This window comes from Suncus etruscus, chromosome 10, assembly GCF_024139225.1.
Source record: "Suncus etruscus isolate mSunEtr1 chromosome 10, mSunEtr1.pri.cur, whole genome shotgun sequence".
Lineage (NCBI taxonomy): Eukaryota > Metazoa > Chordata > Mammalia > Eulipotyphla > Soricidae > Suncus > Suncus etruscus.
Genome location: NC_064857.1, coordinates 72,169,095 through 72,197,055, shown reverse-complemented (window position 1 = coordinate 72,197,055; position 27,961 = coordinate 72,169,095). Strand labels below are relative to the sequence as shown.

Genomic DNA, 27,961 nt, shown 5'->3' with positions numbered 1-27,961 from the left:
ATTCAGGAGCACATGCAGGAAGCCTTTTAGGCCATAAAACCAGAGAACTCTATTCAAAACTATATGCATAGCTTAGGAGATAAAAACAACATGTTAAAATTTACTTTTTAAAAACGGCTAAGGGACACTCCAAGTGAGGAACTTTACTGAGAGAAGATACCTAAACTCTCACTGCTGGGCAAACTGAGCTAGAACAGCAGGACACATGAGTCCGGTCCTCTAAGAAACATTTACTCAGCGGCCTGTGGCCACACGCAGCCCAGTGCCCAGTGCCACCTCCTTCCTGGATTCCTCGGTGCCCCCTCAGTGCAGTCCTCCTGTGTCCGCAGGTGTCCAAGTCCCCCAGTGGGGTGGTCACAGCTGCTGGCTGGAGAAGAAGGCCTTGGTGTCCCTGCACACGGGATTCACGCAGAGCGGGCAACTGAGTGTCAGCTGCGTGGAACAGCGCTCGTTGGACTGGATGTGAGCAAGCACCAGGTCAGCCAGGGCCTGTGGGACATAGGACAGAAGCTGGGGTTCATCTGAGGCACGAAGGGGCTCCTCTCCTCAGGGCCCACCCTGCTCCCGGCAGCCCAGTCACCAGGGCTTGGGGGTGTTCTGAGTCTGATGTGGGCATCATTCCTAAAACCCCATCCACTTGGCCCAGTTGCTGCATAGACCTGGTGCTGAAAGGCTCAAGGAAGAACTGGGCCTGGTTGGAAGTGGAGGAAACGAGGAGACGGGCCCAGCCACTCCAAGGGGAGGAAGGGGCACAGGTAGAATTCAGTTTTATCTCAGGTACCTTGGAGAACAATGGATTTCCATTCAGGGACTCAGCGCGGCGGATGCTCTCAGCTCCACACTGAATCAGAGAGAAAGGGAGGGGAGAGAAAGGGAGGTAAGAGACAGTGTGACTTCACCCTGTGGTTTCACCAGGACAGCTATGAGGAAGTACACACAGATGCACAGGCTCAAACACACACACATTCACACACGATTACACACACATACACTAACACTCAAATACACTGACACTCACAATTCCCTTACACACATACTCACACATTCACTCTCATACATTCACACACATTCATTCATACATATGACACCTACCCAGTTATATACATATATATATATATGCATTCATAATTAAACACTCATTCACACACTCACACTCACAGATACACACCTACAACTCAGTCTGGTTCAAACGTGCTCCCAGAAGTGCTTCTCCCGGGTACACAGAGGCTGCCCTGTTACCGTCAACTCCCATCCCATCCCTGTTGCGCTGCTGCCCACAGATAGTCACTGCTCAAAGGTTGATTCTGACAGTCAAGTGCTCCAGTGCTCCCTGCCCGGCTCTCTCAGCCTCCCTCACTAATGTGCCTCCGTCTAAGAACACACTACTCAGGGAAGCTTTTACACCTCCTGTGACTCCTAGTGAAGACAGAAGTGTTAACCTGATGTATATTAAACTGAGACTGGATCCAATGTAGAGTTGTCCAAATATAGTACGTAGGCAAAATAATTTACAGTAAGAGCCTGAGCCCTGGGGCTGGAGAGAGAGTCCTGGAGCACAGGCTTTGCAAGCAGGAGACCCACATTTGCTCCCCAACAGCTTAGGGTTCCCCCAAGAAGCACCAGGAATGACCCATGAGCACTGAGCTGGGTGTGACCCAAAAACAAAAAAAAAGGAAGAAAGTACTGAGAATTATTTCACTATCACTCCCACTCCCCTCTCTCTTAAAATATACAGTTATTACTCCTCAAATAGTTGAGATATAGCTTATCGCCATTTTTTTTTTTTTTTTTTTGGTTTTGGTTTTGGGTCCACACCTGGCAGTGTTCAGGAGTTACCCCGGGCTCTGCACTGAGAAGTTACTCCTGGCAGGCTCAGGGGACCATATTGGATGCTGGAGATCAAACCTAGGTTGGCCACGTGCAAGGCAAATGCCCTACCTGCTGTGCTATTGCTCTGGCTCCCTGACCTTATCACTATTTTTTAATTGGGTAACTATTATTTCTCTTTCTCTTTATGAAATGCCAATTGTCTACTGTTTTGTCTTCCTTAAATTACCACAGACACCAAGAGATTGCCACTGGAAACATGTTGAGAGTCTAAATTGGGTCTTTTTCCCTTAAGACCACCCCAACTTCCGGGGGGTGTCAAAAACTGTGGAAAGCTCTTGATGGCAAGTTGGGAGTTTTGTTTTGTTGTGGTGGTGGTATGTTTTAATTTAGGAGGGATTTATCCCCACACTTGGTAGTGCTTAGTGTTAACCCTAAGTGAAATCACGCCAGGAGTCAGCCCTGAGCATCGTTGGGTGAGGAACACCTTTAAAAAATACTATTTATCGGGCCCGGAGAGATAGCACAGTGGTGTTTGCCTTGCAAGCAGCGGATCCAGGACCAAAGGTGGTTGGTTCGAATCCCGGTGTCCCATATGGTCCCCTGTGCCTGCCAGGAGCTATTTCTGAGCACACAGCCAGAAGTAACCCCTGAGCATCGCCGGGTGTGGCCCAAAAACCAAAAAAAAAAAAAAAACTATTTATCAAAAGATTAATATTATTTCTGAAAGTCAAGACTGAGCAATGTCTACTCTACAGTCTTCTGAACTATTACTTTCACTATTTAAAAAATCAACACAGGTATTTTCTATATGGGGGAAAACTGCAGATCACTTTTGTGGACGAAGTGAGGAAGTTGGGGTCAGCAATGCCCTGTGCCCCTAGCTCTGTCCTCAAGGTCCACATCTAATATCTTTGGTGCCACGGATTGAACTAGGGTCAGCCACAGGCGAGGCCCAGCCCCTAAATCCTGAACTATCTCTCCTACGTTCATACTATCTTCTATATTAACAAAACAAACAAACAAAGCTCTGTTGGCCAAGCGGCTTCTTGGGTGCACCAACACGGCCCAATTCCAGGGAGGCCAGGCTATGAGTCGGACTGAGTGTGGGCAGCCTGCAGATGCCAGCAGTGGCCGAGCAGTTTTTCTCGACTCTGAGTGATACGTCACATCCATCTTCCATTACCAGACACGAGGGCTGGCGTCTGTGATTTCAATAATCACATTGATCATGGCACGGCCGCCAACAGCTAATTAACTGCATTTGCGAGAGGGGTCACGGGAGTCGAGCACACGTGGCTGGTGTGTATCCCTGGCTCTTTGGTGAGTGACATCCCCTACCTTCCTGGAAACTGGAGAAGGGACTGTGAAGGGACCCAGGAAAGGCTCAGCAGCCAAAGGGAGCTCTAGAACCATAACATTTTCTTCCTTCTGAACAGTAGGAAGTGCAATGATTTATTTTTTTCTCAAAAGGAAAATCAGGGGCTGGAGTGGTACAAGTGGTGAGGCATCTACTTTGCCAGCACTAGCCTAGGACGGACTGAGGTTCAATCCCCCAGCGTCCCATATGGTCCCCCAAGCCAGGAGCTATTTCTGAGCACATAGCCAGGAGTAACCCCTGAGCGTCACTGGGTGTGACCAAAAACAAAAACAAAAAAAGGAAAAGGAAAAACAATTTTTATTCATTTCCCTTTCTTTTTTTTTTTTTTTTTTTTTTTTTTTGGTTTTTGGTTTTTGGTTTTGGGGGCACATCCGGTGGCACTCAGGGATTACTCCTGGCTCTGCACTCAGAAATCGCTCCTGGCAGGCTCAGGGGACTATATGGGATGCCGGGAATCAAACCCAGGTTCATCCCAGGTCAGCATGTGCAAGGCAAATGCCCTCTCGCTGCATTATCACTCCAGCCCCATATTTCCCTTCTTTTTAAAGGTGAAATTTCAGGTAATTTTAGGCCATGCTTGGGGCTGCTCAGGGTTTACTAATCCTGACATTGTGCTCAGGGATCACTCCTGGTAGGACTCGGGGACCCTGTGTCATGCATGCCAGGGATCATACCAGTGTCTGCTGGGTGCAAGGCAGACCCTTTCTATCTGTCCTACTTACTTCTCAGTGCCAATTATCTGTAGGCGACCCCTATATTTTGCCCTTTCATTTTTCCTTTCCTTTAAAAATAAGTTTTTTGTTTGTTTTGTTTTGTTTTTTATGGGTCACACCCGGCAGTGCTCAGGGGTTACTCCTGGTTGTACGCTCAGAAATCGCTCCTGACAGGCTCAGGGTACCATACAGGATGTCAGAATTCGAACCACTGTCCTTCTGCATGCAAGGCAAACGCTCTACCTCTATGCTATCTCTCCAGCCCCAAAATAAGTATTTTTTAATTGACTGAGATTCTGTGATGGTTTTTCACATGCATAATTCCAACAGCGCACCCATACCTCCATCCCAGGGGTGGGTGGGCAAACCCCTCTGTTTCTAATGCCCACAGGCATGTTCCAGGGAGACAGAGCCTGTAGGGTGCAGGGCAGGGGCTAATGCCTACCTCGCGGGCCAGCTCCTGGCAGCACTCAATGTCCAGCTCGTACAGCGTCTCGATGTGGTCGCTGGTGAAAGCAATGGGCACCAGGAGGACATTCTTCCGGCCCCTCTTGCACAGCCCTCTGATGGTCTCCTCTGTCTGAGGACCCAGCCAGGGCATTGGCCCCACCTAGGAGAAAGAGGGTGCTATTCCAGACCTTACTCCACATGCCCTAGGAGGGTGCCCCTCACCATAGCCTGGAACCCACATGTGGCCTCCCAAAAGCAAGTGCCCAGCTCAGCACCTGCCTGCCTAGGTCTCTAGACTGACCATCACTGATGGCACACGGAAGTCTGTCTCCTTGCAGAAGCTGGCAGAATGTGCATAATAATTTCGATTATGGTGACTAAAAATTATACACATGGGACTGGAGTGATAGCACAGCAGTAGGGCATTTGCTTTGCATGTGGCCTACCCAGAACAAACCCAGGTTCGATTACCAGCATCCCATATGGTCCCCCAAGCCTGCCAGGAGCGATTTCTGAGCCCAGAGCCAAGAGTAACCTCTGAGCACTGCCAAATGTGGCCCAAAAAGCAAACAAACAAAATTATACAGAGAAGCCTGAGAGGCAGTAGAGCAAGGAGGTTGCCAGCTTTGCACACAATAGACCCAGGTTCCATTCTGGGAATCCCATATGGTCCTCTGAGTACTGCCAGGAGTGACTGCTGAGAGTGCAGAGCCAGGAATAAGCCCTAAGCACCAACCAGAAATGGCTCCCAAACCAAAAACCAAAAAAATTATACACATATAGAACTTAAAAAGCCAAAAACACAAAGAAGGCTAGAGAGTCAGGACAAGGGTTAAGGTGTTTGTCTTGCATGTGGTTAACCCTAGGTCGAATCCTCAGCACCATGTCCCGAGCCCCACCAGAACTACCCCGAGCACAGAGCTAGGGGCAAACCCTGAGCATAACTGGATATGGTACAAAAACCAAAACAAAAATTACTTAATAAATGGAGGGGAGGGTTTCAGGTCTTATCTGCTTATAAGCCCTAAACCAAACTGTTTTCAGGCTACCATATGAGGCTCCCCAAAAGCTGGACTTACCTTGGACTGCCACACTAGCCGGTAGGGGTTGGAGAAAGCCAGCTTATCCATGACTCTCTGCACAGTGGCTCCCACCTCCTGGGGGTAGGGGTCCCCCCTGTTGACCACCTGCAGCACAGACAAACGGCACTCAGGGACTACTGGGTAGGGTTTTGGAAGCCTCAGACTCCCTCAGATCAGCTGGCGGGTAAATGCAAGAAATGGGGGACATACAGACACTAGAGACAGACTTCTTCAGGCCCCATACCCACAGAGGTACCGGCATTAGTCAGTGGAGGAACTGGCCATTTGGGGGGGGGGGGGGGCGGCAAGATCACATCCCCAAGAAGTGGACAAGGATGAAAAATAGAAGCTTAAAAATTGACAAATCCAGGAGCCGGAGAGATAGCACAGCGGCGTTTGCCTTGCAAGCAGCCGATCCAGGACCAAAGGTGGTTGGTTCGAATCCCAGTGTCCCATATGGTCCCCCGTGCCTGCCAGGAGCTATTTCTGAGCAGACAGCCAGGAGTAACCCCTGAGCATCGCTGGGCGTGGCCCAAAAACCAAAAAAAAAAAAAAAAAAATTTGATAAATCCTGGGGATGGAGCAATAGTACAGCGAGGAGGGCATTTTACCTTGAAGATGGCCATCCCAGGTTCGATCCCCCAAATGGTGCCCTGATCAGCACAGGAGTGATTCCTGAGTACAGATCCAGGTGTAAGGCCCGAGCATTGCTGGGTGTGATTCCCCGAAAAATGAAAAAGTTAAAAAAAAATAAAATAAAATGATCTCCCAGCCTGAGCCAACAGCCCAGGGTCTCCACAGGCTCCTGAGACTGAGACACAGCACTGAGGGGCTTTGGAGCCAGTAAAACAGGGCCTCTGTGGAGCCAAACCAAGCTCCTGTGAGCTGACTGACTGACTGACTTATGGCCACAGCCCCTCCCCAGACAGGGGCCAGAGGGGATGGAAGGGATGGAGGGGACAGGCAGGCCAAGTTCTGAGGTAGGTGATGGAGGGGTAAGAAAGAACGGGCCAGCCCAGTGCTCAGTCCTGGGTCTGCCCGGGACACCAGGAGGTGGCCATGAAGCCTTCGGTCAGCAGCCTTAGCTTTGACAGCTAGGCCATCTTGTCACCTTGGAGGGAGACACAAGGAGAGGGAGGATGAGGAGGAAACTCTCTTGATGGTCTTGAGTTCGATCCCTAGCAGCCTCCCAACCTCCCACCAAAACAAGACAAATAAAAAAAAAGGGGGGGAATTCAGAGCTTTTCAGTTCCATGTGCTGAACCATCAGGTTGAGCATCCCAACACAGCCGGCATCGACCATGTGTTGGTCTGTCACTGCCCAGATCAGAAATTTTTGTACATCCATCAACTTCCCAGTGACTGTAAAGGGACTCAGGGCCATATGACCACTGGAGTCACTGCTAGATTTCGAGAAGGGCATCTAGTCAGTTCCGATAGAGGTGGATCTGGGGTGCTGTGGGGACATGTGTGGGTGGATGGGGGGGGGAATCCTTCAGAACCCGCCCCTGCCACCCTTCACCATTAGCTCCCCCTCCCGACTCACAGACAGTGGCAGTGAGTGAGCGGAGAAGAGAATGACCACCTCGTTCCTCTTCTCGGGTGGGAAAAGCTCCAGCTCCTTCTGAATGTTCTCTGCAAAGCACTGTGGGGAGAGCAAGAGATAAGGACCATGGGGATGCGGGTGGGAGGAAGGGGAACAGCGGGTGTGGAAAAATGATGGTTCTAGGAAAGCAAGGGCAGGATGGGGGCGACTCTCCAGGAAGGGAGTATGCTTTTTTTGTAAAAACAAACAAACAAACAAACTGTGAAAGGCTCCATCTCCTCCCCCTGCTTCTCAGGCCTCTCATCAAAAAAAACAGCGCATCAGGGTCTGGGGCCCGGGGGGATTGGATGGGAAACTTCTAAAGCCCACTAATGACTCGCTGCACCGGCAGCAGCCCCTTGGGAGGACCAGGCTCGCCTGCAGATGGGCAGGAAAGCCAGCATGGGGGGTGGAGGGGAGCTGCTGTTTCCAGGCCTCTGGATGGCTCTGTGAGCAGGAAAGAGCTTACTGTGTCTTTCTCGACCTCCCGACACTAGCTTTCTCACCCACCACTCAGAAACGGTGGGCAGAGCTAGAGGAGTCAAAATCTGGTTCTATTTTTACCAATGCCGCCAACCTCCCCCCCCCCCTCCCCTCCGCCCCCTCTCCACCCTAAGCCCTTGGGACCTACACTGAGACAAACTTCACGGAATCCTTCCTAACAGTACAGGAAAGGGGACCCCTGACTGGTATGTTCCTCCTTTCTGTGCAGCTTTTTTAATTAATTTATTTTTCTTTTATTTTTTTTCTGTGCAACGTTAGTTTGCAAACACCCCAAGAGCAAGAGTGCCACAAACCTGGCTTTTATTGCTGTCTGTCTGCTCTGACAGCAGATGCTGTGCACCCTTCTCTTTGAGAAGACCATAGGCTCTTGATTTATTTATTTTTAGATTTTTAAACATTACTTTATTTAAACACTGGGGTTTACAAGGTTGTTCATAATACTGATGTGTTTTTCCCCACAGTTACAAAGCTGTTCCTGATATAGTTTCAGTCATAAATGTCCAATACCCTTTACCAGTGCACATTTTCCACCACCAGTGTCCTCAATTTCCCTCCTGCCCTCTCCCCTGCCTGTTTTGTTTTGTTTTGAGGCCACACCAGCTATGCTCAAGGGTTACTCTTGGCAGTGCTCAGGGGACTGTAGAGGATGCCAGCGATCGAATCTGGGTTGGCAGCTGCAAGGCAGACACCCTACCCATTGAGCTATCACTCTGTTACCCATAACAGACACCCCCCATCTCCTTTTTATTTTCCTTTTAGATTCTGCCCCCACAGATTCTCAAGATATTATACTGCACTTTAGGGTTTTTTAAATACCAAATGTGGGGGGGGGGGGTCTGGAAAGATGAATAATTGTCCAAGATTTCCCTCGTGAATAATTTGTTGTTACAGGCATGTATTAAATCATTTTGCTCACTGTCCATCGTTTAAAGGAAAAAAGATTTCTTATTTGAAAATAACTCCAGGCACGCCCCAGACTGACAAGGTGAAGATCAGCACAATAGACCCCATCCACACTCCCTGGATACATAGACTGTAACCGCCTTCCCACTTGCTCAAGTGCCTGCTGCGTGTGCATGTGTCTGTCCAAACACACAGCAGGCCTTTGTGAGCTGTCAGTGCACACGTGTGCACACGGCCCTTTGCATAGCTGCTGGGGAATGTATTCTGACACAATCATGGCACAATATTCCAGTCGGTGACCCTGAACCAGCCTCCTCCAAGCCCATCTTCCAACATCGCTATGGGCCTGCTGATGGCCCTAGTGGCATCTGCCCCGGAACTCAAAGACTAATGAGAGAGAGGAGAGACACCCTCTGAGCCAGAGTGTTCCAGCATCTAGTGAAAGGGATGGGGCGATGCCAACCAGAGGGAAGGATAAGTGGGTCTGATGGAGGAGGCCCAGCCTTCCAGCCTGGGTTCTGCAGCTGAGACAGAAAACACTACCCCTGAACTTAGCAGCTGCATCTCTTTCTCCACCAAGACCCCTAGGGAAGATCAGGCAGCAGCCTGAATATGGGGGCCCACCCAGGCTCCTAAACCCCATATCTGCTCCAATAACTAGAGGAAGCAATACTGTAGGGTGCTTGCCTCACATGTAACCAACCTAGGTTCGATTCCCAGCATCCTGTGAGCCAGCTAGGATTAATTCGTGAGTGCAGAGCCAGGAGTAACCCCTGAACACAAAAAACCAAGGATTAAAATAAAAGCACTATTTTTCTTTTCCTTTGGGGAGGGGGGGGATTGGGGCCACACCCTGTGACACTCAGGGGTTACTCCTGGCTATGCACTTGGAAATCACTCCTGGCTTGGGGTACCATATGGAATGCCAGGGGATCGAACTACAGTTCGTCCTAGGTTAGCATGTGCAAGGCAGGTGCCCTACCGTTTGTGCCACCGCTCCAGCCCCCAAAGGGCAATTTTTCATGTTAAGCTACAGTTCTGGTTTTGGCTTAGGGTTTGAGAGTTTATGTATGTATTTGAGGGCTGGAGTGATAGCATAGCGGAAAGGGCACTTACTTTGCACGCAGTTAACCCAGTTCCGATCCCATACAACCAATATGGTCCCCTGAGCCCACCAGGAATCATCCCTGAGTGCAGAGACAGGACTAAGCCCTGAGCAATGCCAACTGTAGCCCCCCCCCCCCCGAAAAACAAAAACAAATAAAAACAGAAAAAAATCTAGAGGCTGGAGCAATAGCACAGAGGGTAGGGTATTTGCACACAGCCGACCTGGGTTCAATCCCTGCCATCCCATATGGTTCCACTGTTCCTGCCAGGAACAATTTCTAAGTGCAGAGCCAAGAGTGACCCCTGAGTATGGTTGGGTGTGGCCCCAAACAAAAGTAAATAAATAAAAAATAGGGCCAGAGAGATAGCATGGAGGTAGATCATTTGCCTTGCATGCAGAAGAACAGTGGTTCAGATCCCAGCATCCCATATGGTCCCCTGAGCCTGCTGGGAGCAATTTCTGAGCATAGAGCCAGGAGTAACTCCTTAGCACTGCCGGGTGTGACCCAAAAAAAATCATCTAAAAACTTGTTCTTCCAAAGCTGCCCAGTTCTCTTCTTCCCATTTTACAGAAGCACAGGCAAAAACACAATCTGCAGGGCCCAATGCAAACTCTCAGCCCTCGTCAGAATGGAGAAGCTGCAGGCAAGCAGGAGCACTTCTTGAATCACATCTGACCCATCTGCGGGGCTTCCCCACCCCTCAACCCCCACTGAGGCCTCAACCTCTCCTACAGGTGGCAGATAAATGCTCCAAAGTTCCCCTTTCATTGTATGGAAGGAGACTTCCTAGGCAAAGAGGCCTTTCCATCCCTCTGCTTCCCCCACCCCTTTTCAAAGGGCTGAATTTTAATGCAAATCTAATTACTCAGTGGATTAGGGCAGGCAGATGCTGTGAGCTGCTGTGTCAGGGCTGGCCTGAAACAAGTACCTTCCCAGCCAGGCCGGGAACAGGCCACAGAATGAACTCAGTCACAGAGCAAGGGGCAAGGCCAGTTCCTGAGCAGAACCAGTGGCTCCATCTCCAGCAGGGCCCTTCTTCCCTCTGCTCCTTCAGGCAGCGCAAGCCTTGTACCTGCAGGTTGCCAAGTGCCATCTCCAGCACCTAGTGCATGCATGCCCTACCCGCCTACCCTGGCACTGTGGGCTATGACTTCCTGAGCCCAGTATTTCCAGAACAGTCCCCAGTTCCTGAGCACTGCGGGCAGATCCTTTCGTAGTCACGCTCTGCTGGGTTTCACTCTGAATGCTAAGCCCAGTCACCACCCAAGGCCTAAGAAACAGGAGGGCCAAGAGGAGTTGGCAACTGCAAGGGCAACGCCACCTAGTGGCCAAAGAGCTAAGGCATGCCAGGATTTTTTACAATATTTTAAAGCTGGTATAATATATGTAGATATTGCCAAGTATTCAAAGGATGAAAACATAAATCAGATTAATTTCTCCTACCTAAAATAACTAAAAGTAGGAGACTCGCTGAGGCTGGAGGGGAGAGAGAGAGCGCAAGAGAGAAAGGGGGGGGGGGGGAGTACAGCAGATAGGATCCTTGCTTTGTATGCGGCCAATCTGGGTTTGAACCCTATGTGGTCTCCTGAGCCTGGTGCAGAGCCAGGAGTGAGCCCTGAGCACTGCCTAGTGTGACCCCCAATAAACAAAAGATGGTTATTAGCTGATTATTCAATCTATAGATACAAATCGGTTCAAATACTTTTTGCACAGTGACTGAGCGAGTAGTGGGGAGGGAGCATTATCTCACCTTTCACACCTGGGTCGACCCAGTCTGGGTCAAGGCTCAAAAGCAAAAGAAACACTTCACACAGTCTTCACCAGGCCCCAGTGATGGTGAAACATGAACCTACCTTGGATGGTTTGTTGTAAAGACAGGAAGCTGCCTCCCCTCTACCCATTTTGCAGAGAGTCAGGCATGGCACAAAGCAGGGCACAGGCCGAGGGAGACCCAGAGGGTGAGGGTGATAAAAGGAGGGTCCGGGGGCAAGATGGGCTTACCTGGATGAGGAGAGGGTGCGTGGGCCACCGGTCTATGGTGCTCCACTTCATCCTGGGCTGCCGGCCCGCCTCTCTGTAGAACCTGAAAATGGCGTTCAGGCTACTGCCTGAACAAGACACAGGCTGTTGAGCTGAGGCTTCCACTCACAGGGACAGGGGAGGCTGAGAAAGGCAGCACTTCTAGGCCGTAAGGCCCGGCCATCCCAGGGATGTAGAACATACATACACAGATTTGCCCTGAGCAAATCTTACAGCTACCCTTGTTCTAGCTCATAGGTTGGAGACCCTCCATGAGCAGATCTCGACAATCCCACCGAGCCAGAAACACCTGCCAGAAACACCAAGCTGAGAGGTTTGGGAAATACACACCGTCAGTCATTCGATGCAAAAACCAAGTCTTCAAGCTAAAAGCATGTTCAATTCTCCCCCTGTGTCCAAGGTCAAGAGCCCTGCTCCAGGAAATGCAGGTGTGGAAAAAGAGGTGGAAGGCAGGCGCTTCCCAGAGCACTAACAGGACAAGGTTTGATTCCACAGTGTCCTGTTCCTCCTCTCTTTATTCCTTTATAGCTATTCTGTTCTATACAGCTATCATCTTAGCACCTTACAATTTTGTGCCTTCAGTATCCTGGGGCAGTTTTACTTCATGTCATGACATGAACCTTTTCAAAAACAAAACTCTGCAAAAAACAAAAACAAAATAAAACAAAAGAAATCAGACATCTTGGGGCCGGGCGGTGGCGCTAAAGGTAAGGTGCCTGCCTTGCCTGTGCAAGCCTTGGACGGACCGCGGTTCAATCCCCCGGTGCCCCATATGGTCCCCCAAGCCAGGAGCAACTTCTGAGCACATAGCCAGGAGTAACCCCTGAGCGTTACCGGGTGTGGCCCAAAAACCAAAAAAAAAAAAAAAAAAAAAAAGAAATCAGACATCCTTTCTTTTTTTTTTTTTTTTTTTTTTTTTGGTGGTTTTAGAGTCACACCCAGCAGTGCTCAGGGGTTACTCCTGGCTCCATGTTCAGAAATTGCTCCTGGCAGGAACGGAGGACCATATGGGATGCCGGGATTCGAACCGATGACCGTCTGCATGAAAGGCAAACGCCTTACCTCCATGCTATCTCTCTGGCCCCAGAGACATCCTTTCTTATGGTTGACTGGTAACATGGGTTCACTGAGATTTGCCCTGAGTAACCTTCTTATCTGCTCCTATGAACATAACAGGAGTTCTTTTGATGGAGGTCCAGCCCATAACGGGAATCTAATAAAATGTATTTCTGGGGCCGGAGAGATAGCATGGAGGTAGGGCATGCAGAAGAACGGTGGTTCGAATCCCAGCATCCCATATGGTCCCCCAAGCCTGCCAGTAGCGATTTCTTAGCGTAGAGCTAGGAGAAACCCCTGAGCGCTGCCGGGTGTGACCCAAATCCCCCCCCCCAAAAAAAAGTATTTCTATAGCAACACTGCAATGTCAAAGTTTAAACATGGCAGAAGGTACCCACACAATACTGCTTGTTCCAGGACCTGAAGAGCTGGCATCAAGCCCAGCTTGAAACCCAACATGAACCCCAACACAAGAATGGACCTTGTCTTCAAGCTCCACCTTGAACAAATGTTCCTAGATGTTTGCAGGTTTCCAGACTTCAAACCAATTGCCACATGAATCCAATGTGCTCTCAGACTTAAGACTCGGTGTCCAAAAACTAAGGAAAAAAACAGGAACAGAGCCAAGTGGAGTAGAGAACTTGGAGACCATGAATCTAAAAACTGTCCACCACCATCTCTCCAGCATCCTATAGGCAAACCTCACTGTGCAGGTGTGTGTCATTTTCACCATCGAGGGACATCAGCTCTGCTGGGTCATGTGGAAGCAGTCAATGAACCACAAGAAAAAACGGGGAGGGGGGCTGGATTTAAGCTTTAAGGCACCTGTCTTACAAGCAGCTGGTCTTACTTTAAAATTCCAGGAACCGCAGAGGGTCCCTCTGAGCACCAACAGAAGCAACCCCCAAGCACAGAAAAAGAAGCCCCCACTGAGTACTGGTGGGTAGGGCCCACTTTCCAGCCCCAGTCCAAAAAATAACTAAAAAACAGCCGTGGTGGGGGCCGGAGAGATAGCACGGAGGTAAGGCATTTGCCTTGCATGAAGAGGTCGGTGGTTTCGAATCCCGGCATCCCATATGGTCCCCTGAGCCTGCCAGGAGTGATTTCTGAGTGTTGAGCACTGCCGGGTGTGGACCCCCCCCCCAAAAATAAATTTAAAAAAAAAATAGCCTTAGTGATCCAAAACCTGATACTACAGGTAGGCATGCTTGCCTTGCACAGGCAACCTAGATTCAACACCTGCATCTGCCAGGAGTGATTCCTGAGTGTAAAATGACACCTAGCTATTAACCCAAAACAGAGACGGTCCCCCATCTTCCTCTTTCCAGTACAGCTCTTCCTTTGATACGTAAAAGTTCACCTGGATCTTACTCCACTCTGTCCTGCCTGGTTGTATTTTGTACTGGGTTGAATAAAAAGAGAGAAGTTCTGGCTTTTGTCAGGTTCAGGGAAAAGCAGATAGATCCCCCACAAAGTGAAGAGCCACAGACGCAATGACCCTGTCATCACTGGCTTGGTTTATTAATCCTTCACTGCTACCCTGCTTCTTCAGACCCGTCCACTTGGGTTAGAGATATGGTACGTGGAGTGAGCTCACAAACTCGGGGATTTTATTTTACACCTAAGCACAAAGCCAGGAGTCAGCCAGATGTGGTCCACACAACATCCCAAATTGATCTTATGTGGGCCAGAGAGATAGCACAGTGGTAGGGCATTTGCCTTGCACATGCTGATCCAGGATGGACAGTGGTTCAAATCCTGGCATCCCATATGGTCTCCCATGCCTGCCAGGAGCAATTTCTGAGTGCAGACCCAGGAATAACTCCTGAGCACAGCAAGGTGTGATCCAAAAACCAACAACAACAACAACAAATTTGCTCTAATGTATGCATAGATAGTAGCAGCTCCTGCCCCCAAGCTGGTTTCTCTCTCTCTCTCTCTCTTTTTTTTTTGGTTTTTCAGGCCACACTCGTTTGATGCTCAGGGGTTACTCCTGGCTAAGCACTCAGAAATTGCCCCTGGCTTGGGGGGACCATATGGGACACTGGGGGATAGAACTGCAGTCCTTCCTTGGCTAGCGCTTGCAAGGCAGACACCTTATCTCTAGTGCCACCTCACCAACCCCCCAAGCTGGTTTCTCAAGAGACACCCCCAGGGCTGCAAAGGCTTTGACACTGGGGGATGCTGACCTGCATGAATCAGGTGCAGACATTAAAAGCTGCCCATAAAAATATGGTTGAGGACTCGAGTGTAGGCTACCAGAGAAGCACACAAGGCTCATCATCAACTCAACAGCTGGACATCCTTAGTACCAGCCCGGTCGCCATCTACCACCCACCCTTTGGAACTCTCAGCCGACTGAACTGTCACTCAAGGAGCAGCTAAACCAGGCAATTTCAGGGGGCCTGGCCTAGCCACTGGTGCTTAGAATGGTTTGAGTCCTTGGACCCGGCTTACCTGTGGTGGAGCAGCTGTACTGAGGATACTGTGTGAAAGCAATGGCCCGCTCCAGCCCATCACTCTCCATCTCCTCGATGGCTTCTTCCGTTAGAGGATGCACATATCGGAAGCCGATGTAGTATTTGTGCGGGGCTAATGGTGGGCGGGGGCAGAAAGAGGAAAAGAATTTATCTTTGTGTGGGTTCTTGGGCACTGATGAACATCAGAACAAAGAACGGCTTGCAGGAGTCAAACTCAGACTATGCCTTGGGTCCTGGCCTACCCTTCTACCTCACACTGTGGTATCTGAAATGGAAGCTTCTGCTCTGGCTGGATACTAGAGGAAAGTATACTGGCTGGATACTAGAGGAAAGAACAAACTAACATTTGTTCTATTGGGGGCAAGGGGATGGCACACACCCAGCAGTGCTCAGGGGTTATTCTGGTTCTGCAGTCAGGAATTTCTCCTGGTGGACTTAGGATACTGGGGATCAAACCCAGGTCAACTGCCTTAAGATAAGCACCCTGGGGCTGGAGAGATAGCACAGCGATAAGGCATTTGCCTTGCATGGAGAAGGACGGTGGTTCAAATCCCAGCATCCCATATGGTCCCTCGAGCCTGCTGGGGGCAATTTCTAAGCATGGAGTCAGGAGTAACCCCTGAGCGCTGCCGGGTGTGATCCAAAACCCAAAAAAAATAAAAATAATAATAAGCACCCTACCTGCTGTGCTATCACTCTGACCGGTCCCCCCAGTAGGCACTCGCCTTTATTCTGCCTCTCATTTAAAGTCCCGCACCTTTCAGGGAGCAGGAGACCTCTGGAAGGTGCTCTTGAGGGCGGAAGCCAGAGTGAAGAAGAATCTGCCTTCTCATCAGCTCAGAGACAACCCTCAGCCTCAGGAACATGTTCCCTGAGTCCTGCTGGCCTGTCAGATAGAGATGAGTGGGGGCCATATTTGGAAGCAAGACAGGCTGTGGGCAGAGCAGATAAGGCACCTGAAAAGTAGATTAAAGAGCCTGCAGCCAGATACTTAGAGAAGTCTTGCTGTGCGTCCCTGCCCAAACTATTGAAAAAAGCACTCTTGGCTCTGCTACTGTGTCTGCCCAGGCCAAGTGAGCCCCAAAACCCAATCACTGGCCCAAGCTGGCTGCAGAGCAGCAGACTGGTGAAAACTGGAAAGGATCCAGAAAAAGGAAGGAAAGAGCCAGAGGCTGGGCCCATCACTATGAACATGAGGGCAGCCCTAGCCCTTGCAATCAGCCTGTTTTATCACAAAAAAATAAAAGTATCCTTTACTGAAGCTTTGCCTTGTCCCATAGGCAGCTCGTTTTTGTTTGTTTGTTTGTTTGTTTGTGAGCCACATCCAGCAACGCTCAGGGTTTACTCCTGGCAAGCTTAGGGAACCATATGGGATGCCGGGGATCAAACCTGGCTTAGTCCCAGGCTGGCTGCATGCAAGGCAAATACCCTAATTGTTGTGCTATAGCTCGGGCCCCTCCAGGATGATCTTGTGCCCTGTCCACTGATCTAGAGCTGGTCCAGCCGCTTTCCCTGCATTCAGGGTGAGGCTGAGGGATTAGAAATAGACCTGACCTTGCAGCCAGGAGAGAAAGTGGTGAGATGGAGCCCAGAGTTGCTGCACAGGACCTACGGGGAGAATCTGGCTCCAGGGAGAACAGCCATAGGCCTCATGGGAAGCTCTAAGTTTTACAGGGGCTCTTAGATTTGGGCTTTTCATGCAACAATGCTGCTGCTAATCTGTCTCCTCTCTGTTCCCAGGATGATTGCAGATGGAGTGGCACCCCAAGAAACAAACTTGCCTCGTAGAACCGAGTTAATGGGGCAAGTCTCTGTGAAGCCAGTTCCTGTCTCAGACTTTCTATGCTATGACTACATTACTGAAAGCACAAAACTGGTTCTTTTTTATTTTCTAGGGCCATATCCCAAGGTGCTTAGCGTAGTGTTTCAGAGATGCCCAGGTTCCAGGGATCAAGAACAGGTCTTAAAATATGCACCCATGGGGCCGGAGAGATAGCATGGAAGTAAGGCGTTTGCCTTTCATGCAGAAGGACAGTGGTTTGAATCCTGGCATCACATATGGTCCACTGTGCCTGCCAGGGGGCGATTTATGAGCCTAGAGCCAGGAGTAACCCCTGAGCACTGCCGGGTGTGACCCCCCCCAAAAAAAAAAACAAACATGCACCAAGGCCTTTGCACTAGTTCTTTGGTCCAAACCTTTCACTTACATATAGAGATATAGAGTTAGGGAAGGGGTGGAGCAATAAAAGAGCAAGTAGGGCATTTGCCTTGCACACAGGCAACACGGGTCAAATCCCTAGCATTCCATAAGGTCCCCAAAGCCTGTCTGGAGTAATCTCTGAGCACTGAGCCAGGAATAACTCCTAAGCACCACCAGGTGTGGCCCGAAACAAAATAAAACAAAAAAGAGTTTTAGGGATGGCAGGGTAGCAGGGATCAAACCCAGGACTACACACGTGGCAAGTGCTATACCCTGAGCCACGATCCTAGCCTGCATGGGACATTTTATCAGTTAGTCATCACTTCTGTCTAAAGATGACTCTGACTAGAAGGTGTGAGGTGGGTCACACCTAGCAGTACTCAGGGGCCATTCCTGTAAGGTGCTTTGAAGTGACCTCTGACTATGCTCAGGTGACCAACACATGTACCCAGGTTGTGAGCACAGCTGGCTGTGTGCCTTACATCCTTTGTGTGCTCAATCTCTCTGTCTCTCTCTGTCTCTCTGTCTGTCTCTCTCTCTCCCTCACTCCCTCCCTCCCTTTGGGCCCAGCTGGAAAGTGGGGTCAGCCAGCAAGGAGAACCCTGGTGTTTGGTGTACTGCCCTCCTTCCTGGGACCCCCGGAGAGGATCCCCACACCTTCCTCAGGGGGTCTAGAGATGGTTCCATGCCCTTCCAGGACAGAAAGCACCAAACTCCCCATGGCAATCTAAGACCTAAGCATGGCCCACAGAGCCTACACGAGCCATGGAAGCACCACTATACAGGAAGCTGCACTTGGCGCCCTGGAACGTGTTGATGGTAGCACCCACCTGTGGCAGGGGACAGCTGGTCTAGCAGCTCCACCATGCCCGCCCCCTGTGTGGACGTCCACCGCTTGATGGGAGAGCCGCCTCCGATCTTGCTGTACTGCTCTTGGATTTTGGGGGTCCGGCGTTTGGCGATGAATGGGGCCAGTTTACTAGATTAGTTGGCAGGGAGGGAGAGTGGGTTTTATTCTACTGCGTAACCTAAGAGACACAGGGGGTCAGCAACTGCCGTGCTGGTGGTCGACCCATACATGGTCGGCCATACACCCAACCCCCCAAATACAGCCTGCAGTAGTCCCCAAGCGCCCATCATAGGCCTCCAAGAAAATAAATTTGAACCAACAAAATGGAGCCGAAGACCAGAACAATAGCACAGTGGGGAGGGCATTTCCCTTGCACATGGCAGACCCGGGTTCAATCCCCGGCATCCCATATGGTCCCGGAGCCTGCCAGGAGCTATTTCTGAGTGCAGAGCCAAGAGTAACCCCATTACTGACCGCCCCCACCCCCACATAAAACCAGGACCCCAGCCTGGGCTGAGCCCTATAATGGATCATACTTCTGGAAAGGAAGTGTCATGAGGTCTCGGTCCAAGAAGAGCCTGAGCAGGAAGTCGTGCACATCTGCAAGGGTTTCCGGTCCTCCCATGTTCAGCATCAATATTCCAGTTTTGGGCTTCCTATGGGCAAGAAAAAGCAGTGACCAAGAGCTGGATCAATAACACAGTAGATAGGGCATTTACCTTGTATGTGGCTGACCTGGGCTAAATCCCTGGCATCCCATATGGTCCCCCAAGCCTGCCAGGAGTGATTTCAGAGTGCAGAGTCAGGAGTAACCTCTGAGCACTGTCTGATGTGCTCCCCCCACCAAAAAAAAAAAAAAGGGCAGTGACCAATGGCTCACACCCTACCCTCTCGCTGCAGGGTGGAACTGGGACTCTGGCCTGTGAACACAACATCTACTTGGTTCTAAGCAAGCAGCAGGAGAGAGACAGCCAGCCAGGGTACCTCACACCACCTGTGCTACCACCAGTATCCACTTTCTAAAGCTTCTGTGAGCATCTGGGCAAGCCCACGGATTTCTGGACCATTCTCCAGGTGCCTGAAAGCTGATGCTGGAGAGTGAATTACTCCCAGGCAGCTTTTGGTAACATAGCCAGGCACCTTATGTCTGCTCTCTGCAGGCTGAGACCATTCATTGTCTTGGACAGAGGTGACTTAAGTACTGTAAATACCATGGGAAATGAAGTACTACAGGTAAATATCGCTGGTGAATAAAATACTGCAGGAAAATCTAGTCAGCAAATGAAATACTAAAAGGTAAATGATCACACATAAATACCGAGTTCTATCCTTTCTCATATCTGGTGGTTCTGGATGTGACTGAGGATGAGGATGGTATCTGCAGGTAGTGCCAGGGTTCAAACCCAAGGCTCCCACAATCAAAGCCCAGCCCTTCGAGCCATTTCCCTAACTCCAAAGTTGGATTCTCAAATCCAAACCTTTAAACAAGAACCAAAGCCTGGGGCCGGAGAGATAGCATGGAGGTAGGACATTTGCCTTGTATGCAGAAAAATAGTAGTGCGAATCCTGGCATCCCATATGGTCCTCCGAGCCTGCCAGGAGGAACCCCTGAGCACTGCCAGTTGTGACCCCCCCAAAAAAAAAAAAACAAAAAAAAAAACAAAGCCTGTGGAGAGTGTATTACACCCCAGGGAGCCATAGTGTCCCCCGTAGCCTGGTCCCCTTCCCTGCCCCATCTCCCAGCATGTCTCTCCCTGCTTACAGCTGACTCGGGCCAGCTGAGCATTGCAGAAAGGTCTGCAGCCTCCACTAAGGAACTCCAGCTCAGGTGACACAGCTCAGCAGGCTGGAGCACAAGGCTCGCATGCAGAAGCCCCGGTTCAATCCCTGGCACCGCTTGGTGACCCAAACACCTCTGGCTATGACATGGTCCTCCAGTACCTCATCCGGTGTCAACCCCAAACCCAGCACCAGGGGATATGACTCAAAGTAAAATGGTCTCCAGACATGGACAAGGATGTTCTGGGGGCAAAATTTTCCCCCGCCTCCTGCTGAGAATCACAGATCAGAAGGAAGAGGCCTCATCTCCTTCCACATTCCTCAAGTGGTCATGGAGATATCCTTATCACCCACTCCACCTGCCCACCATCGAAAGTTTCATAAGCGGAGCTTTGTCTCCTATTTCTGTGGCCCGCACACACTTGATCCCAATCCAGCCCTACTTTCAGCCCTTCCATGTGGTCTCCGAAGCTGGGCAGGGCTCTCCTGGGATCCCTCTCTTCACCCTCCAACTCTGTGACTTAAAATAAATTAAGAGCATTGTGCCGTGGACGACTGCCAGGGAACAGATTACTGGGTAGGAAATCCGAAGGCACCCAGAACCCCGGAGTGGACACCAGCGAGGGCGGTGGGTGTTAACAGGATTAGTCCTGCTTTTCATCTCTGACACCTGAGCTCAGGACAAGAGCAGATTGAAATGGAGGTGAGCGGCCCACAGACCCTTACAGGGCTCTGAGAGCTCCAACGACCTTGCAGATCAAAGAGAGAGACGCTCTGAGAGGTCCTCAAGTGTATGCACCCGACCACGACTGTGCTGTGCATGAAGAGAGGGGCATTAGGGGCCCTGCCAGACACTCTCCAGGCAGACATGAGGGGTGGGTTTCTGTGGTGGGTTCCTGCCCTGCCCCACACCCACTACCCACCAGACCATGTATCTGGGACCACAAATCCTGTCGGTCAGCTTCCTTGCTTCCCTCTGTGTGGGCAAAAGGTATAGTGGACAAAAACACACTGAGACCTTTGGGCCCAAAGGAACTTGACAATGAACCAGGGACAAGGGACCCACACATTAGATTGTCCTTTATCCTGTTAACTGCAGTCATTCCATGCTGGTCTATATTGCCAGGATCAAGATAAAAAAAAAAATCGTAGCTTTTCATTACAAAACACATGGTATAACATGGTATAAACGTCATAATAAACTACGACAGAGGGCTGGAAAGATAGCACATGGGCCTTGGATTCGGCTGATCTTGGACGATTTCTATCCTCTGGCAATTCATGGGGTTTCCTGACATCAAAAGGGGGTCAATCTTGAGTATCCCTGACTATAACTAAGTGTGGCCCAATCCCTGCCCTTCATCCTCAAAAATAAAAGGGGGGGGGGGGGGACATACACAGATCAAAAATGACAAGAAAAGAATTGCTTTTCATGAACTCCAGACTAAAGGTGCCTTTAAGAAATCTAGATGTGGGGCCGGGTAGGTGGCGCTGGAGGTAAGGTGTCTGCCTTGCAAGCGCTAGCCAAGGAAGGACCGCGGTTCAATCCCCCGGCGTCCCATATGGTCCCCCCAAGCCAGGGGCGATTTCTGAGCACATAGCCAGGAGTAACCCCTGAGCATCGAACGGGTGTGGCCCAAAAACCAAAAAAAAAAAAAAAAAAAAATCTAGATGTGGGCCCGGAGAGATAGCACAGCGGTGTTTGCCTTGCAAGCAGCCGATCCAGGACCAAAGGTGGTTGGTTCGAATCCCGGTGTCCCATATGGTCCCCCGTGCCTGCCAGGAGCCATTTCTGAGCAGACAGTCAGGAGTAACCCCTGAGCATTGCCGGGTGTGGCCCAAAAAACCAAAAAAAAAAAAGAAATCTAGATGTGGGAGAGATAGCATGGAGGTAGGGCATTTGCCTTGCATGCAGAAGCCCAGTGGTTCTAATCCCAGCATCCCATATGGTCCCCTGAGCCTGCCAGGAGCGATTTTTGAGCATAGAGCCAAGAGTAAACCCAGGGGCCCGGAGAGATAGCCCAGCGGTGTTTGCCTTGCAAGCAGCTGAATCAGGACCAAAGGTGGTTGGTTCGAATTCCGGTGTCCCATATGGTCCCCCGTGCCTGCCAGGAGCTATTTCTGAGCAGACAGCCAGGAGTAACCCCTGAGCACCACCGGGTATGGCCCAAAAACCAAAAAAAAAAAAAAAAAAAAAGAGTAAACCCTGAATACTGCCAGAAAAAAAAAAAAACCTAGATGCTGGGCCAGAGCAATAGTGGCAATGGGAAAGGCCCTTCGCTTGCCCACAGATCACCAGAGTTTAATCCCCTGAGGAAACCGGGAATAATTCCTCAGTGCAGAATCAGGAGTAAGTCCTGAACACAGCTGGGTGTGACCCAAAAACAAAACACAGCTAAGTATCACGTAGGAGCCTGGAAGGCTGAGGGCAGTCGTGGCTTCTGCTTGTAAAAAGGTCAGTGTGGTGCCATGCCTGTCCCCATCCTCCCACATACAGGGCGGTGGCACAGAGCAGGCACTTTATCTCCCTAATGAATTAGGAGCCATATTATGTCCTTCAGAATTACGCTCACTGTTAACAGACAAAAAACAATGATTGGTTTACTGCAGAAACCCTCGGTCCATTAGTTACCCTTTATCTTGTCCAGGACATACCATTCATAGCCCTAATTGTGTTAGGTCTGTAAGTACATTTGCAGCGCACAGATGATTGGTATTTGACATCTTCCAGAACTGAATTCCTACGTGATTTGTGGACTGGGCTCAACTCTGTGACCTGGAAAAAAGCCCTGTAGAATTTAGGTCAATCTTGACCTTTTGAGATGGCTCAAAAGGCTGAGGTACCATTTCTGCCTGTATGATGTCCAGTTTTGAACTTCAGCACCACATGATCCCCTGAACACCCTGGGGAGTAACCAAGCCAAGTGCACCCCAAAGCACTGTCAGGTGTGGCCCAGAAACCAAATAAATAAGCTGGAGATAAAACAATCGCAACTAGGGCCAGAGAAATAGCAAAGAGGGTAAGACATTAGCCTTGCACGCAACCAATCTGGGCTAAACCAGGTTCCCTCTCCAGCATCCAATATGGTCCATCTAGACTGACAGGTGCGAGTTCTGAGCTCAAAGCCAGTAGTAACCCCTGAGTGCCACTGGGTATGGTCCCAAAACAAACAAAAACAATTCCAACTAGGGAGATAATAAAATCTATGAAAATTCAAGTAAAAGGGGCCAGAGCGATAGCGCAGTGGTAGGGTGTTTGCCTTGCACGCACTGACCCAGGACGGACCTGGGTTCAATCCCCTGCGTCCCACTGGTCCCCCAGGCCAGGAGCAAAATCTGAGCGCATAGCCAAGAGTAACCCCTGAACATAACTGGGTGTGGTCCAAAAACCAAAATAAATAAATAGATGAATGAATAAAATAAAAAACCTAAATGAAGCTAAAGTCATCTGTAGATGTGTTTGTGTGAGACTGTCTATATACATGTGTATGAGCAAAACCTGTCATTTTACAGCTCTGGGGGGCAAAAAGCTGGAACGTGTGCCAGCATGCACAGGCCTCCAGGTCCACTGCCCCGTACCTCAAAGCATAGACTCCTGAGCACAGCAGGATTTTGAGCCTCTCCTCCTCCTAGGATTCCCCAAAATCTTCTCTGGGGAGCCAAGAAATGGCTATCGGCACCGGCACAGACCTTACCTCTTCCCTGGCTGAGCTTGAGGTTGGGGATCTCGGGCACATGGGTTTGCTTTGGCAGCTGCGGCGGCTGACGCTGCACCTGACTGGCATCTCTGCAGCTGCTGGGCCCTCGAGCTGCCCTGCACCACTGGAACAGAAAGGAAGTAGGGGCATGAAAACCAGCTGGAAGGTACATCTCTGGGGGCTAGGAAGCTTGTGCAGGTCTTTCTCTCTCAGACAATTCATCAGCCTGAGGGGTAAGAGGTGAGCAGTGAGTGCAGCCACCACCCCCTCACCCTGTGGCAGGCAGGGTCGAGCTCTGCCCCCTCGGAACTGGGCGGTTCTCAGCCACTCACATGATCTCCTCCACCTGATGGACCCCAACAAGGTGGGCCCTGCAAGAGGCGCCTCCTTGTCCCCTCCCCCAGGGGCACAGTGAACAGTTCCCAGACCCCCAAGTTCATGACCCCATTCCACCAGACTCTCTGGTCACCCAGGACCCCAGAATTCCCCCCCCCAGCCCCATACCCACATCCTCTGCATGGCTCTTGCTTAGATCCACCCTCCAGGCACCTGGGTAGCCTGGGTCAGTAAGTCACCACAGAGGGTAAGGCAGAGGGTGGGGTCTGCAGACTAGCCATAAACATGGGTTGGGTGTATGTGTGCAAATGGTGACAAAAGCTGTGCGGACATGTATGTACAAGAACTGAATGTGGATAAGTATAAGGGCTGTATGTACATGTGGCATACATGGGCTATGTCTTTGGATGGGTGTAGACATGTATACAGGTGGTTGGAGTGTACATGGGCCAAGTGCGCAAGTGTTGAATGTACACAAGCTGTGTGTACATAGATGGTGTGTCCATAAGCTGAGTATACATGGGCCTATGTACATGTACACATGGACTTGTGTGCATGGTTGGTAGGTTGGTATACATGCATTGTGTGTACAGGGGCCATGCACACACAGGCTGTATTGCACATGTACATGGGTCCCTATGCACCCACCTGTCACAAAGGTTGTAAGTGTATGTTGTCTATATGTGCAGCTGTGTATATGGTTATTCCTGTATACATGTGGGACACAGGTTATGAGGGTACATTGTATACATGGACTGTATGTTCATGGCATGTATGTATGCATACATGAGCTATGTTTGTGCATGGGCCACAGGATGTGTGTACATGAGCTGTGTGTGACTGTTGGGAGAATCAGGGAAGCCTGAGACTGGAGGCTGCCCCCCAGATCCCCTGGTCACCCTGCTGGCCAATGTGCCAGAGAACCAGGAACAAAGGTTAGAAGGTCTGGAGAACCCAAGGTTACTGAGGGCAGTACATCCAGTGAAATAGGCCCAGAGGCCACAATGTGGGAATACTCTGCTCACCACCCTCCAACCAGCTGGCTCTACCGCGCCCACACTCTCCCCCCACCCTTCCTCCCAAGTCCCTGGTAATCCAACTCTAACTGCCATTTCCTGGGGAAGAAGACACCCCACTTCCCCCACCATCGAAGTCCTGGTGAGCAGAGTATGCTCAAGAACACATGTGCTGGCATTAGGCTCAATTATGCCTGAGTGATCAGAGCTACAAATGCTGGTTCTTCTGTTCTTAGTCACCCAGCACAGTGCAAAGCACTACCCTGTGCTCCATTTGTTTCCCAACTCTCCAACCAAGCTAGCTATATGAGCCTGCACTGGACAATCCTTCAAGTAGAGCATAGAGACTGACATATAGAGACACTGCTGCTCAAATGAAGTCTCAGACCAGCTTGCACTACAAATAAGCTCACTTCGAGACCTATGCATGGCCAGAGTGACCAGGTCTACCACCAGGGGAGATTCTATCAGATTCCACATGGTCTGAAAGAGTACTTGGCCCTCTGTGACCAGAGTGTGGTTCCTAAAGACAGATTTTCTCTAAAGAACCTTCAAAAGAGGGGACTGAGGGGAAAAAGGGAAAAACTCACAGCCAGTGTCCCAAAGGAGTACATGACCATGTCTTAGGGCAGCAGCAGTCTGGAGGGTTGGCTGCCACCAGCTACTGCCATGCCCTCTATGCCACATCCTCAGAGCACGATGCTGTCAATAGAACCAGGGTGCACACACACACCCCTCAGGACTTCTCTGGCTCTCCTTTCCCTAACAGAAAAGATGCTAGAGACAATAAGAGTGTCCCTAACTCAAGCATCAAGTTCAAGTTCACCTAGTTCAGGGTCTGCCCAAGTAAGTGATGTACTGGAAGAACCGGGAGTGGGGTGGGGGGTCGGGGGGAAGGTGGCAGGGTGCAGAAGGCTCAAGTACAGTTAGGGGGTGCTTCCCGCTTCCAGATTGTTTGATTAACAAAAGCAGTTTTCCATAGACTGGAGGGGACAGGTACAACTGGGACGATACATGCCTTGCAGCTCCCCCAAGTTCAATCCCCAACCTCCCATATGGTTCCCTGAGCAATACCAGGAGTGATTTCTGAGTGCAGAGCCAGAAATTAAGTCCTAAGCATCACAAGGGGTGGCCCCCAAACAAAATAAAACAAAGAGAAGATAGATTTACAGGAAGGAAGGTTAGGGTAAGGGGACACTTGAATGATTTTTTTCTCTCTGAAAAGGCCAAATCCAAGTTTTTTGGGTGGCCAGAGCAATAACAGTGAGTAGGGCATTTGCCTTGCATTCGGTCGACCCGATTTGATCCCTGGCGTTCCATGTGGTCCACTGAGCCTGCCAGGAGTAATTTCTGGACACAGAGCCAGCAAACAAAAAATAAAAATAAATTTGTTTGGGGACCCTCTGATCTAGTATCCAAAGAAAGACCAGTGATTTTCAACCTTTCTACCTCCTGCAGAAAAGTGAAATCAGGAGAAAATTTTACTTTATAGTAGGAATATATTTCACAAACTGCATAGGGCTAAAACTTAGAACAGGACATCTATCAAGAATACTTAAGGGCCCGGAGAGATAGCACAGCGGCGTTTGCCTTGCAAGCAGCCGATCCAGGACCAAAGGTGGTTGGTTCGAATCCCGGTGTCCCATATGGTCCCCCGTGCCTGCCAGGAGCTATTTCTGAGCAGACAGCCAGGAGTAACCCCTGAGCACCGCCGGGTGTGGCCCAAAAAACCAAAAAAAAAAAAAAAAGAATACTTAAGATAAGGGCTGGAGAGATAGTACATCAGGTAAGGTGCTAGTCTTGCACACAGCGGTGTGGATTTAATTTCCAGCACCCCAAGGCCATAGGAGAGATGAGCACAAAGCCAGGGTTAAGCCTGGAGTACAGAGCAAGGCCAGGTGTGGCAAAAAGGAAACACACTAAAATAGGATAGAGAGCAATAATTCCAACAGCATAGCTGAAGGTGTAGCAAGAGGTTAGTGGTAATAATTGACATAGGAAACCACTAAAATAGACATGTCTGTTTTCTGAAGACAGAGATCTGAGTGAAGATTCCAGATAAAACCACTGAGCTAAGCAGGGCTTGTTTGGACAACACACTGATCTTTCTCGCTTTCTCAGCTGTGAGACCGAGATAAGACCCAGCCTGGCTGGGTTACTGTCAAGATAAGGGATGAGATGGGGAGGTGGTGGTGGTAAAATATCAGAGACCAACCGCCCAAATAGTGCAGACATACTACATACATGCCGATGGCAAGAGGGGAAGAATATGGGGGCAGGAGGAAATATCCCCCAAATTCCATCTCACCAACACCCAGAAATGGGCCTTAGATTAAGAAGGGAGCGGTGCAAACTTTGCTTTTCCGTGACTTTGTTCACAAAATTCATGTGTAGCAATTTCCCCTATTTTATGGGGGGTGGGTTGGAGCCCCACTGGGCAGTCAGTGTTCAGGGATCACACCTGGCATGATCAGGGGGACCACAAAAGACGCAAGGGATGGAACCGGAGTCAGCCTGGTGCAGGGCAAGCGCCTTACCCAAACAAACACCTCTAGAAGCCCGGGTGCCAGATCATGGGGCATCAGGGCGGCCACACCTTCGGGGTAAGTGTGTCCCAGGGCAGATGCCAAGATTCCAGAGTCGGGTGAAGACCTTTGCAGAGCCAAACCTTCTACCCGGTGTCCCTACCGACAACCTCACGCCTCTGTGCACCGTTATCCCCACTTCCCCCACCCCACCCCATGCACCCCGGGGCGCGCAGCTGACCCAAGTTTCGGCCCTCCCACGGGTTCCTCTTCACCGCCACCACTTCTACTTACGCCGATCGCGGAGGAGGATACCTGCAGCGCGAAAGGGCGCGGCCATGTTTGTGCCTACGGAAAGCATTTCCCCGGGCAGCGCGGACCGTGCAACTGGGTTCCTCCCGGTTGGGGCAGCGCGCAGACTGCGACC

The 27,961-nt window shown here is 50.3% G+C and overlaps 1 protein-coding gene across 1 annotated transcript; it reads right to left on the bottom strand.

Annotated features, from left to right (window-relative positions):
• FECH (ferrochelatase) lies at window positions 1-27,956 on the bottom strand. The gene is made up of 11 exons (XM_049782100.1): window positions 27,829-27,956; window positions 23,655-23,781; window positions 18,717-18,836; window positions 18,161-18,309; window positions 15,108-15,242; window positions 11,556-11,662; window positions 7,000-7,098; window positions 5,451-5,558; window positions 4,367-4,531; window positions 782-841; window positions 1-489 (listed from the first exon to the last, which is right to left on the bottom strand). The coding sequence occupies exons 1-11, from the start codon at window positions 27,893-27,895 to the stop codon at window positions 355-357; spliced, it is 1,272 nt and encodes a 423-aa protein (XP_049638057.1). The 5' UTR covers window positions 27,896-27,956; the 3' UTR covers window positions 1-354.
• Window positions 27,957-27,961: the final 5 nt, after the last annotated feature.

Excerpts from the sequence above, each read along its gene's own strand:
- FECH (XM_049782100.1), bottom strand. The coding sequence starts at position 27,895 with ATGCTTTCCGTAGGCACAAACATGGCCGCGCCCTTTCGCGCTGCAGGT. Across the intron at positions 18,310-18,716 it reads ATGACACTTCCTTTCCAGAA|TAAACTGGCCCCATTCATCG; the intron begins GTATGATCCATT and ends CAACTAATCTAG. Across the intron at positions 11,663-15,107 it reads GTACAGCTGCTCCACCACAG|GCAGTAGCCTGAACGCCATT; the intron begins GTAAGCCGGGTC and ends TGTCTTGTTCAG.